The 13,764-nt window shown below is 37.9% G+C and overlaps 1 protein-coding gene across 3 annotated transcripts in view; it reads right to left on the bottom strand.

The window, feature by feature from the left end:
• tent5d (terminal nucleotidyltransferase 5D) overlaps positions 1-13,752 on the bottom strand; it is a 116,837-nt gene extending 103,085 nt beyond the window's left edge. For 2 of the 3 annotated variants that reach the window (XM_073853995.1, XM_055177856.2), the window contains exon 1: positions 13,364-13,751. Coding sequence is in view for 1 of the 3 variants with exons in the window: in XM_055177856.2 (XP_055033831.2) it covers positions 13,364-13,388 (25 nt within the window). In the remaining 2 variants the exon portion in view is untranslated. Of the gene's footprint in view, positions 1-13,363 lie in introns of all 3 variants that reach the window. The other variant, XM_055177858.2, reaches the window with a different exon arrangement.
• Positions 13,753-13,764: the final 12 nt, after the last annotated feature.

Raw genomic sequence — 13,764 nt, 5'->3', positions numbered from 1 at the left:
TGTGCCTTTACAGAATTTTGTAATGTTAGAAGAGTAAACAATTTTTTTTAAACCAAGAGTGCAAATAGTGCATATTTGGTTCATGTTATGAATTTTACTGTTATAGGCAGTGTTTAAACTACTGTAAGACTAAAGAACATTGTTCTACTTGATGTTTTTTTCTTGAAACCATTGAGTACATATGTACATTTGGTCCCGTTTTTAGGCAGTGTAAGTTTTAAATCATTGTAAGACTACACTGAAAAAATGATTCATTGAATTTAATCAATTTTTTAAGGTAAGTGGTTGCAATCAATTTATTTAAGCTACATTTAAACAAAAAAAGATTAGTAACGTAAAATAAAATATAAAACTTTTGTTTAAATGTAGCTTAAATAAATTGATTGCAACCGCTTACCCTAAAAAAAATGATTAAATTCATTGAATCATTTTTTTCAGTGTAGAACACCTTGTTCTACTTGATGCATGTCTATTTTATTGTTTTTATAGACAGTGTTTTGACAATGTATTTGCCTTTTTAATGTTTAAAAAAATTAAATGAGTTTTCAATTACAACTTTTATCTGAACTATTTGTTTGTTAGATTAAAATTAAGGGCTTTTAAATCTAGGTTAGTGTTGTTTTACTCTCTAAAGAGTTAGAATAAATTTTTTAAGATATTTGATTAACTCCCATAAGAGTGAAATATTGAACTCTTAGTCAGTGTTAATTCATTAACACTTTTAAAAGTGTTAATATTACTATGGCCAGTGTGGATTATACATACACCAAAAAAGTGTTAAAATGATTCTCACAGAGTTAAATTAACACTGGTGAATTTACCCCATAGGAGTTAAATGTTGAACTCTCAGTCAGTGTTAATTCGTTAACACTTTTAAAAGTGTTATTATAACTATGGCCAGTGTGAATTATATATACACCAGAAGTGTTAAAAATAACTCTCACAGAGTTAAATTAACACTGGTGATTTTGCTGTGTGTACATGCACAGAAACAACCATGTGGAGTTTGTGTGTGTGCTTTTGATATTTAAAATAAGTGGCATGTGTTGTTTGCAGTAGCCCATTATCCTGAAACAACATTTGAAACTGTTATCTTAGTGAGTTATAAAACAAGTCAAATTGTTTATTGTTGTGTGAAGATTTATTTAGCACTTTATTCTGTGTGTTTTTTTTTTTTTTTTTGATAATTTGGTGCATCATTAGCTACGTTTACATGGACACATTTTGCCTCCATCGGATTAAAATCCTTCCGATTAATAAATCCTATCATAGCGTTTACATGAACACTTAATAATGTGATCGGATTGATGTGCATGTTTATATCACACAAGATTTAAATCAGATTTGATCATTTGACATGCGCACATTGCACAAATGTAGTTTCGCGCTGTTTCAAGATTTGCTTTGTGCCTCACTCTGATTATAAAGCAGCAGCAAAAACACCCATTCACGTGTGCCCAAAAAGCATATTTTACTTCACGCAGACCGTTCGCGAGTCCAAACACACGTGTTTGTGGATCAAAGTATAAATCATGGACTTACCAGACAGCGCTGTCTTGTATCACTTTATGGGGAATTGGAAGGATAATAGGAACAAGATTAACAAGACAATCACTTCTTGTGACTTCCTTTAACAAAACAAACTCGAGTTATTTGCATCACATGTCATTACGCCAATTCTACGTCATTGCACGTGTGCATATGCTCCACACTCCCATCCTGTAGGTGGCGGAAATGCACTTTTCAGTGGGTTTGCCAACCGCCATTAAAAGAAAAGAAGATGGCACATGCGCAGAGCGTCCCAGTTTCAGTTATCCAGCCGATCAAGTGTATACATGTCCTTTGAACGGATTACAAAAGGTATAAACCACCCCTAACAAGCGGATTAGATTTTTAATCAGATTGGCACTTTTTAGTCCGATTGAGGTGTTTACATGGAGCATTTTTATTCAGATTGATCATTTAAACGGATTACAAATGTCCATGTAAACGCAGCTATTGCTGCATATAAACAAGGCTGTTCGGTTATTTGTTATGAATGTACCTGGACCACAGATTTGGTCAGTCACTGTTGTGTAAATCTGAAGAGACACAAAGAGTTTAGTCTAAGAGTTTAGATACAAGAAAATCTAATATGATTGGACATCCAGCACTGCTCTGATCTCCTAAACAGGGATATGTTTTATTATCCAACATTATTGAAACAACATTTGGTAGATCAGTGAGTTATAAAACAGGGTTCATTACTTGAAATGTTGTGTTAAGCTGTTGTGCTGCACTTTATTTTGAGTGTTTCATGGAATTTTTTTGGATTAAATACATTGATCTGATGAACCATCTGAATGTCTTTATTGTGGAGGTACATTTTACCTTCTCTGAATAAATAATTGCTATTAACTGACATGAATTAACTTTGATTTGAAGAGATACTTTTTACCTAATTTTAATGAGTAAGTAGCTGTTGAATATATACATACAGTGTTTCCTCTAGGATTTTTTCCAGCTGTGGCGGCAGGGGGCGCCCATGATGATTATAAATGTACATTATTTTTTTAAATGTAGAAAATAGGCTACAGTAAACTAACATGTAATTTTTTTATAATTTTCATGCTGTCATTTACTTTTCTTTATATTTATAGCGTATTGCGTTTCTATGTTTGATCTAAACTGTATTTTCTTAAAAAATACGTTTTATAGCTTCATACGGATCTTTCATTGTAGTTTTAATGTAGTGTGCGTCGCAAGTTCGTGCTCGTGTTTAGCGTTACAGAGCTGCTGCAATGTCATGCACAGTTCTGTTTGATAATCCGCACATCTGTGATTGACAGAAGACCTGACCAGTTATCCTACATCAGCAGCATTTTATTCCACACCCGGCCCGTTTGACATAAAGACTGTGACCCCGACCTGGTCACACCGCAAATCGCAGTAAATAGAAACCTTTAACTGTCTTCAGACAGATCTTAAACACAAATAAGAACTGGGCCCTTTAAAAACTGCTACCTATCGGAATCGAGTCGAATTTTGGTCTTGGATGTTAGACCCGCAGTTTACTCTTGTCCCACCTGCGTCTACAACGCAAATGAAACGTTAATATTATTACACCCGTTACATCAAATATTATGCGGTTCACCCGCGGGTACCTCGACCTTGTTTCATCTGAAAACAAATGAAACACCTTCTGCCTCAAGTTTTAATTACCATTCTCTTCCATGGGAATAATGTAAGTTTCCTTACAAACAGATTCGACTAATGTCTTGCAGTCCCATATGAGTAGTATTCAGTATTTTGCCTTTTGTTTTTGGACAAACATCTTATCATTTAATGTGAAACTTTGTGAGTGTCGATCTGAAGAACAGAAGATTGACAGCTGAGCGGTCAGCACCACGCTGCGCTTATAGGCAGCCTAATGGCCCGATAAGTTGATTATATCATATAATCATTCATTTAATTTATATGAGTACAGTGATTCCAAATGAATGTCCCAAAAACTCGTAATAAGCTATGTTAAATCGAAAGTTTAATCATGTCATTTAACGCAGCCCTGCGCTACGTCGGTGTACATGCGCCGGTGAACATCATACGCGTGATGACCTTGCAGCTTAAATTACCCTAAATTTATGGTCATACAGATAAAAGTAAATCAACAATCGAAACTGTAAATGGTGTATTTTTATTTGTGTAAACTCAAAATAAAGAGAAAACATTGTGCTTATTTAAAATCATTAAAAACATGCAATGCTTTCTGCTGCTTTCATTTTACAGCGCGTCACAAAAAAAAGAACAGAAACTCAAATTATTTTTTATTTGTTTTTTCAATCTGATAATTATTTAAGTGTAACATATTTTGTGTAGGCTTATTTATTTTATTGTTATTTCTCAAAATGAAGTTTATTTAACTAATTTCGGGAGGAGCATGGTCCTATAAATGGCAGTCCCTCACCTCTGCCCCGTGACAGATTTTTTGCAGCATTTGGCCCCGCCCATGTGTCGTCACATCCGGTTTCGAGCGTTGTTGTGCGACGACATGCTTTCTCTTACCCAGCAAGGATTAATTTCTTTCTACCTGAAAATTTGGGGATATTAACCAACACTTTCCACTTCACACCAGGACGCCGAATCCTACTCTCGCCCCTGCCAGCGAGACGTCCGCCATTTTTTCGCCTCGGTTCCTATCCGGCCCAATCGAGGCGAATCATTAAACACGGACTGATACACGGACTGATAAAAGCCTCGAAACGATCACTATTGAACTATATCTTTCGCGCAGGTTTAACCCTATGACTAAATGTCTCCTTTCAGACTACTAAACATTTCCCATTGAGCCTCTCGTACTCATCTAGCAAGCAAGGCCACCGGGCCCAAATTTCGCGCCCTCCACCTTCCACCCTACTCCTCAGAGTACCGGGTTTTTTCCTAATGCCTCTCACCACCGGTGGCAGGCGCTCGGCAGGTCCGGGCCGCGTCCTAGAGCGCCGGTTTCAATCTGTTCCCTCGCCCGCATAACAGTGGCTCCCGCTTCCATTTCACCAAATATTTCTGTTATATCCACCAGCGTCGCAATCCGTTTTCCTCATCTGTATTTTTGTCCATAGGATGTTAACTTCAGGTGCTTCCTAGCGTGAGGCTGCCTCCGCTAGCGGCTCAAGCCCTGACGCTATTATCTCTCATTCCTCTGTTTTTAGTTCAACCTGTTCTAAATATCACCAACTATAACGGGAGATTGCCTCCGCAGACCACCGATCCTTATTCATTCAGTACTTCCCCATGCAATCGTTTTGAAATGCACGGATTATTAACACAGGGACCCAAAATAGTCATTGTTTTTTAATCGATATAATATATGCTTCCCCTTTTTATCAATATTTTCCTCCGCAACTCGGACTTCTCGATCTCAATGTAGACCGTGTTGATTTTTCTTTCCACGTTACTCTTAAAGTATTGTACTTACATCCTTCGTTTTGTATTGATTTAGCTACTGTACAGAAATAATTTGCTCTGCTTTTCCCTCTAGTTGCAAACCTAATAAGCAACCGCTCACGCTTTTATCACAACGGCAGACTTTTCCGCTATCACCACCGGCCCGAATCATACTTTTAAATCAAATTTGTCAGTCAGTTCTGTAGTTTTTCGAGTCGTGCGATCTCACATTTGCCATTATATAAGTTATCTAGAAGCAGCGTCTCCAGCTGCTGGTGATACGCTACCAGGCGGACCAAACTCACTTATTACACACTATTTTAGAATATATTGCGTTTTCTCGTCACAGACCCCCAATACGAACTTACTTTAATGGTTTTTCCCGCTATCAAGACGATCATTTACTGCCGACACCGTGGCTCTATCGTGCCCGGCGTTAAAGTGTTAAAGTGTTAAAGTATGTCCTTCTACAGGACGGTGTTTTGTTCCCTAAGTGCACTAACTAGCTCCATCCTTGCCGCCGACGTTAAAAGCTGTTCCTTCGTGTCATACCCTGATGGATATACAGCTTACCAGGGTTTTTCAGCACCCTCAGCAGCGCGCTTCGCATGTTTCCTTCACGTTAGGGGGTTATTTATTTCAAAATCTAACTCTATATTCGTCACCTGCCAGTCGATTAGTTCTTTTGTAGTCGATGGTGGAGCTATGACGCTGATTTTACCATTTAAATGATGTCTGACATTAATCATTGCTTAATTCTGTCCCAGGATCCCTGCATACTCGAAAAATATATTATTCCAATCTGCCTCTGCAGATCCCGAGCTGTTTAAATCATATGCCGCACAAGGTAATCTCTTAATCTTTCTTTAAGCGTTTTTTCCTATTTTTAACCAGCCCGTAAAATAAAAACCTGCAAGTATAGACCATGGGAAAGTTGACGTTAGTCTAATACCCTGATTCGCAGCATTCATTTAACGCCCGCTGGCGTAATATAGGCTACCGCATTCAATTCCGCATCACGGTTTATTTAACTTGTGGGGAAATCAGTCGCAAAAAAGTTGGGTTTTCTGTTTAATTTAATGTAACTATGCAATTCCCATATTTGCTGAAAAATCTCAATCTAACCACCCGATGCTTTTCCAGCAGATCTCCCTCACAGTTCAAAAAGTTTTAAAGATCCTGGCATTTTGGCATCGCTGAGTGCAAATCATGGGACCCATCCACCTCCTTCGGGTTTCTGGGTTTTAAGCTATATTTCGGTCATATAGCGTTGTCGTATTTAATCTCCTTAGCCAGTTTTGTTTTAAATGTAAACTCCTCTCATCTAAAATTTTGTTCTGTCCTACATGCTGCTCTGGTATAGCATTCTAAATAAAATTGAAAACGCTCAAATTTTCTAAATTTGTCAACGAAACCCTGCGCCCCCTCGCTATGCTTTTACGATGGTCTTCGGAATCAAATTTAACTGCCACGCATGTGCCAGGGAGCAAAATCGTATTAATTTTTTTCCATCACCGGTAGTTAGCCTGCCGGCATCAGAACTGGATGCAAGTCCATCCCTAGTAAGTCATCATACAAAACCGTTTTTACAAAGTCACCAGGTAAAATCTTGATACCTCGATTTATATTCAGAGACATTTACCCTATCCTCCAAAGGTATTATTCAACGGTAAATAATTTAACCATGAACTCTTTTTTTCTCTACACTGTAAAAATCTATTTGTTGGCCCAATTAATTATTTTTTAGTAACTAAGAAAATTGGTTATATATATATATTTTTTTTTGCCCGTCCAACATTTCATTAATTGGATTTTTACAGTGTAAGGAAACCACACCTGGAACTAATTAATTTGCTCGTTTCCAACACCTGAGCATTCCCGCTGTTACCAATCACATTCGCATGTTCACATGCCAATTCAATTGTGTTTTTTCTAATTGCTCAGCGCTTGCATATCAGCTCTTATTTCACGTAAATTTCTATCAGCATTTGCTGCTTGTCTAAACCTCATTATATTGTCATTAAATAACAATAGTTTTCTTTTTAAGCTCTGCTATTTGCATTACTGCACATTTCCCCCAATCAGAAACTATGCAAAGTTTCTTTCTTCTGTTTATTTGTCTTGCCCCTTCAAAGTGCTGGGTGAGCCCCATTCGACCGCAGGTGGGACCTACCCGTCTGGTGCTGTGAGCATTCCAGCTAAAGCTCCCGCAGACACTGCGAGGGTCCTCCCTGTCAAATATTTAAATTCGATGCCCAGTTTTGCTCCAAAAAATTCACGCCTTTTAATATATGCACTCTTGTTTCGACTGCATATGGGGCCTACCTCTCCGATGCCATGGGCATTTCAGGTCCGTTTCCGGATTTTTCTTTGTTGGGCATCTCATTTATTCAACAGTTAAGTCATTCAGGCTAATTAAGTGGCATTAATTTTTATAATCTAATCTTTGGCAAACCTTCATCAGCTATAAACAACTCTAAAACTCTCACCCGTCATCAAAACTATATTTAGAAATAAGCCCATTTGCCCAAACTCCATGCCGCCCATTACAATTGACTTAATGTCTAGGTGCCTTTCCGCCTTTCGGCTCGGTCACCACTCCCCTTACCGCTCCATCCATACTGCCCGCACGCTGGACGCAGTGTTCATTTTGTTTTTTTGCTTTTTTCACTGTTCAGGATTTGCAGTCATCTAAAATTTCAGTCCAGTCATCTACCCTACAACTTCTGATTAAAAAGTTCTAAAACCTTGATACAATCTTGTTTTTCTTCAAACAAAGTAAGACTTTCAATTTTAAGAAGGGGCACTTTCTATTTTCAGTTTACGGAACCCCATCCAATTATATAATTCGCTACTAAATTACCTGCAGTACAGACGATCCTGGTCGAAACTTGTTTTGATCCTCTTTTCATCGACAACTGAATTTAATTGGCTACGAGATTTTGGTAAAATTTGTTTTAATCCAGTCTGATATCCAAGCAATTAAATTTTCATTCAGCTAATTCATTCAGCATCAGTGCCCCAACCACTCCCGCTCCAAACGGCCTCTCTAATCAACAAACTTAGGCCCTCAGTTGCCGGATGTCAGAATCATTCAAATTCTACATTAGATTCAACCACTTGCATATCAGAAAATCTCGTGTACGCCTAGTTTGTTTTGTTTGCTTCACCTGTTCATTCATTAAAATGAATAAATAATTATATGTATATTTATCTGCGTGCGTTTATACTTGTGAGAATATACTGTATGTACAGTATTCATATATATTTTTTCCCAGCATTTTTTTTCACACACAGTTGCACTCTACCGTGCACGTCGTTGTATGGGCTCCCCGTTTGTAGGCAGTGCGGGATTTTCTTTCACCAATTTAAGTTTTGCCCCTTCAAATCGCTGGTCGAGCCCCATCACTCATCACTCATAATTTTCTTACCTTTATATTTTTATGTTGAATTTGCAACAGGACCTACCCGTTCGATGCTGTGAGTATCTCCGTTAAAGCTCCCTTCGGACGCTGCAAGGGTTCTCCTGGTCGAACACCAAAATTTTTGCTTTTTAAACCTTATATCAAGCATTTCCTTTTTAATACAGGCGGGACCTACCCATCCGATGCAGCGAGCATCTTCGCTCAAGCTCCCTTCGGATGCAGCGAGGGTCCTCCCGTTTGGACGCTTAATTTTGCTTATTTAAAAAATGTATCGTAAAGCATTCCCGTTTGACTGCTGGCAGGAACTTCCCGTCTGATGCCGTGAGCACCTCAGTCAAAGCCCCCGTCAGATGCTGCGAGGGTCTTCCCGGTCAAACGCCTTATTCGAATTTTGCTTATCTCGCTTATTAAATTTCTCACCGTCCTCACCAGCATTTCCCCTCTGCATGTGGAGACGTCTCGTTCGATGCTGCTAGCATCTCAACCAAAGCTCTCGTTGGACACTGCAGCGGCCTTCCAGTGAATTGGCCTTAAGTCGTTTAATTCCGCACCTTGTTCTAGTTTGCAAATGCCCTCACCGTTTGACTGCTGGCGGGGCTTTCCCGTCCGATGCTGCGAGCATCTCAGACAATGCCCCCGTCGGATGCTGCGAGAGCCCTCCCAGTCAAACCACTAGTTTTCCCACCGCTTTCTATAGGTCTTTACGCTTACACTTTTTGGGGATGTTTTTTCTGGCTGCTGTCTGTCATTTATGTGGCATTTTTGGGGAGTACTCTGGGTTCGGGCTAAATTTCCGAGCTCGGAGCCCTCTCCTCGGACAGCATGCCAAATATGCTTTATCTCATTCCCTATCGATTACATGTTAATGCAAACTCGTGAAATGAAGTTTATTTAACTAAGTTCGGGAGGAGCATGGTCATGTGATCCAACCAATCAGTGCAAAGAGGTGCCTATAAATGGCAGTCCCTCACCTCTGTCCCGTGACAGATATTTTGCAGCATCCCTCCTCAACCCTATCACCTCACTCTTATCTAGATTCATTCATCACAGTTAAAGAGAGGGGAGTACTCTGGGTTCGGGCTAAATTTCCGAGCTCGGAGCCCTCTCCTCGGACAGCACGCCAAATATGCTTTATCTCATTCCCTATCGATTACATGTTAATGCGAACTCGTGAAACAAAGACGTAGCCTAATCATCCTTTGTTGATTTAAATGTATTTGTGCATGAAACTAAACCCATGGGGGAAATTATGATATTTTAGGAGATTTATTTACAAATGAGTGAACAACGCGAATCCAGAAAGGAATTTATTTCTTTAAGACAGCCAGGCGGACATTTCGGTAGCTTTATTTTGCGAGCTGCCGCCGTGGGTTTTGACTCCACAACATTCTCATACCATCAGAGTGTATGAATGATGTAGACCAAAGAAACCGGTATGTTGTAGTATGGCACAACGTGAGCTTTCATCGTGTAGCTCCAGTCCAAAACATTTATCGTGCAATACCTCCCACCATACTTGCCATTTTTGAACCCCATAGAAGAGTTATATGGAAGGTATATGACCACCAGCCCTTTGTGCGCATGCCTCTTTTTGCAGACTATGGAAGAGACATATGATGAGATTGATGTTGGTGCAATTTAGGGATGGAAAAGGCGCTCAAGGTGCTTCTTCCCTCGATGTCTGGCAAGGGAATATATTGCCTGTGATGTGGACGAGGCGTTATGACTTGTTTGGTGAAAAATAAAAAAAATTCAACAGCATGTGTGTGTATCTGCAAATATTGTTGTGCATGTGAACAATCTAATACATATTTTAGTATTATGGCAAAGCATACTAAAGAAAAGTGCACTTTTCATTATGCCCAACTGTGTGTAGTTGGTTTCACACAAATTGGAACACACTTCATTCATATTACCAGATTTTTGTCTAAGTTTGATTTTGATAATGTTATACGTAGTTTCGGTTGGAGTGCTTCATTTTGCATGATATATGTGGTATTTTGCTATTTGGGTGTGTGGTTTTGTAAATTGTGTTAAGTTTTTTGATAAAACCAGACTAGTTTGCAAAATTGTGTTAGCAATTGGAAAAACTGTAATAGAGACTACCAATTTAACAACTCAACAGCACTGAAGAAACATATTGTAAGCATATTCATTTAAAACAAATAAAACACCATCTGACGGTGGTGACACTAATCTGACGGTGGTGACATTTGCCTCATTATTCCAAAATGTATACCACTCAAGTCAATGGCTTCTTGCTTAAACTTTATGTAAATATTTGGTCCAAAAAATAACAATCCTCAGCACTGTGATGAACAAATATCAAATCATAAATTCCTAAAATACATAAAACCTGTCAGAAAAGACAGAAAACCTGACGGTGGTGACATCTGACGGTGGTGACAATAACCTAATATAGATAAAAAAATAGATGAGTTGTTCACATTAGCCATCTTGTTTACTCGGTTGTTAGATACTTCAGACCTCTTCTTAAAAAGTATACATTTATTTCATAATCTAATCTAATATTTTTTTACAAAGATGACGATGTTGACATGTTATGGTTGTCACGTAGCAGTGTCCAAAACTATGAACAAATTTAAGAGAAAATAGCAAACATATACAGGAGCTTGAGTGATCTTGAAGCATGCAGTAGAGCTGAAGGTTTGAAAATGGGGTCCTCAGGAATGCAGTTGACCCTGTAGTTGTCTGATTTTATTGCTTTTTATAAATATCTGACGGTGGTGACAAATATGTGGGACATGTTCAAAACTCACTGTTTGTAGTTTTTGATGCATATTACAATGAATAATATATTTACCACATGAAAGAGTACAATTCAATTATTACTTTTTCATGTGGTACAGTAAATATATTATTCAATTCAATTATTACTTTTGGCTTTTTTAATCAAGTTGAAATTATTATCTCTTAACCGAGGACAGCTGATTTTGTAGGCAATGGGCCAGCATATAATCATTAAATTAATTAAAAAATAAAAAAACCTATAAAAGAACCTTACATATGTGCAAAGGACCCCCTGATTATAACATTGATTATTTTTCTTCATGAAAATGTTATTAATTTCCAACAGAATTAGCACTTTTCTTAGTGGGACATGTTTTTGCCAAAGCTTCAAGAATCAGTGCATTAATACTCCGCTTACTAGTACGGTTTAATCTTAGCCGCCGTACTTTGCTATTTTTGGTGTCCTTTGTTTTTCTGTATTTTCTCTTATTTTTATAAATATAAAGCGATGTATAATACAAATAAATCACAACAATTCGGAAAAAAATATATAAATCAGTTTATAGGTCAGAGCTGGCGTCGTCTTTGCAAGGGCCAGTGTCATCTTTGCATATGTGTTGAATAATCTGAAGGAGGCGGAATGCAGTCTGTAGCTGGTGTAATCGCTAGTTACCTTATGATCGGCATTGTGAGGTAGAAACAGAAAAGCTAAACTATTTTGGGCTTATTTTATTACTGTCCATTAATATTTTAGTTTTAATTGCAAGTTTTGATTGCACTTTTCATTCCAACATTTTGCTTATTGACACTTTTTCCTGTGCAAAGATGTAAGCCAATCATTAGTGAGTTTTTAAGGACAAGCTTGAGTGTTCATTTCAGAGAATCAGAGTGTTTTAAAGATTTGAAATAGTCATGTATTTCTAAACCTTTTATGCAAAAACTTTATAAAATTAAAAGTAAGAAGAATAATAAAAATACAGCATTACATAACCCTTTCAAGAAAAAAACAAGGCTGCACAATTTATGATAAAGCCTGAGAAATTAAGTTGGTGCTGTGAGAGGGTGCAAATGTAAGGGTGGGTTGGTAAATCACAAAAAAAGCAAAACAGTGACTATTACTCGCTTTCTGCCAGGCCAGACAGTCGAATGACTCACTGCCAACGTAATTAATAATCCATCATGGCGTTTTCAATTAGTATATGGTTAAACTAAGATTGCATTTATGTCCATATAGAAGTCTATAAATTCACATACACACATTGTGCATATCGAGTTAACATTCCACTTTAAACATATTGTGGCATAAACTGTAGTAACTATGTGGATGGAGATCTAGTTTGTTTTTGTAAATTATTAATATTTTTAAACATTCACAAGTGTTTTATCAACGTTTATACAGTGTTCGAAAACACAGATCAAGATTTTACCCATCTTTTGTACCAGTTCATTTTCTGTGAATTGAAAGTAAAACAAAGAGTAGAATAAATAAAACGAAGGTTGTCTGACTGAGCTGTGACGCAGAAGCTGATATTCTCATCTCCTGCCCTCAACAAGCACACGCGCCCCCTTAAATAACCGATGTGAGTCATCAAGTTACTTAATTCTGCTCTTCTTCCAATCACATCAGGTTTCAGATAAAAACTAGGCTGTATCTTTGCATTTCGGTATGTTTTGTACACTAAATATATTGGGCTCTTTATTCACTATTTACAGTATTTTTTTATATAATATTTTGTCAGATATAACGTACACACCCGCGCATGACTAAACCAAAGCATGAGATGCTCAACAAGCACATTGTTGTTATTTGTATATGTGCGTGTTATGGAAAAAACTTTTTGTGCAATCACTGCAAAAAAACAACAACTAAAAAACTTGCTATTAAATAGTATTACAAATCATCAGCTATTTTGCCTACGATTAAAACCAATATAAACCATGTCATTTTCTTTATTTAGTATTTTAGGCCAGGGTTTAATGCTTCCAGGACAAGATAAGGTAGCCTAATATATATGCAGCCGGCTATTAAGTTCTCTTCTTTTTCAAAGGTATTTCTTACATCCTGGAGCTGCGTTGTAAATCTTAAACTAACTAGCTTCTATATGGTTTTTGCGAACTTTAAAAACAACCAACTGCCAGGTACACCTAACATTGATAAAGCCATTGTGAAACATTTCTCACAACTAATGTATAATAAATATCACATTTCTGTTAAATTACCCTGTGTTGTGAATACAAGGTCTGTAAAGAGACTTTCTCTAACTCACCACTATTAGCGATTAGCAGAAACATCAGAATGGCGTTGATGTCAATGCTGATGTGCACAGTGATGGGAGTCTCTCTCTGCTTTAGGCTTCATTACGCCGAAGGTCCAAGTAAACGGCGAGGGAGCGCGATCGCTATTTGGCTAATGCTCGTTTGGTTCAGAATCTCTTAAATATAGCACAGTGTCTGCTCTCTGAGCCCTCAGCGTAAAACAGTTTCCATGACGACCTGGCGTCAGAGTTTTAAGGTAGTCCAAGCAGAAAGCAGTCAGCAGTACACAAACCCCGAGAAGAGTTAACAGGTGTCAAGTGCACGCACACGTATGTGCATGTCATGCTGTTGAGTGATATGGCATTACTGCCGAGCAATTTCTGAACTGAAATTTTAAAATAAACAAACAAAT

The sequence above is a fragment of the Misgurnus anguillicaudatus genome, chromosome 16 (genome assembly GCF_027580225.2).
Source record: "Misgurnus anguillicaudatus chromosome 16, ASM2758022v2, whole genome shotgun sequence".
Lineage (NCBI taxonomy): Eukaryota > Metazoa > Chordata > Actinopteri > Cypriniformes > Cobitidae > Misgurnus > Misgurnus anguillicaudatus.
This window is presented reverse-complemented; position numbering and strand designations above follow the sequence as displayed.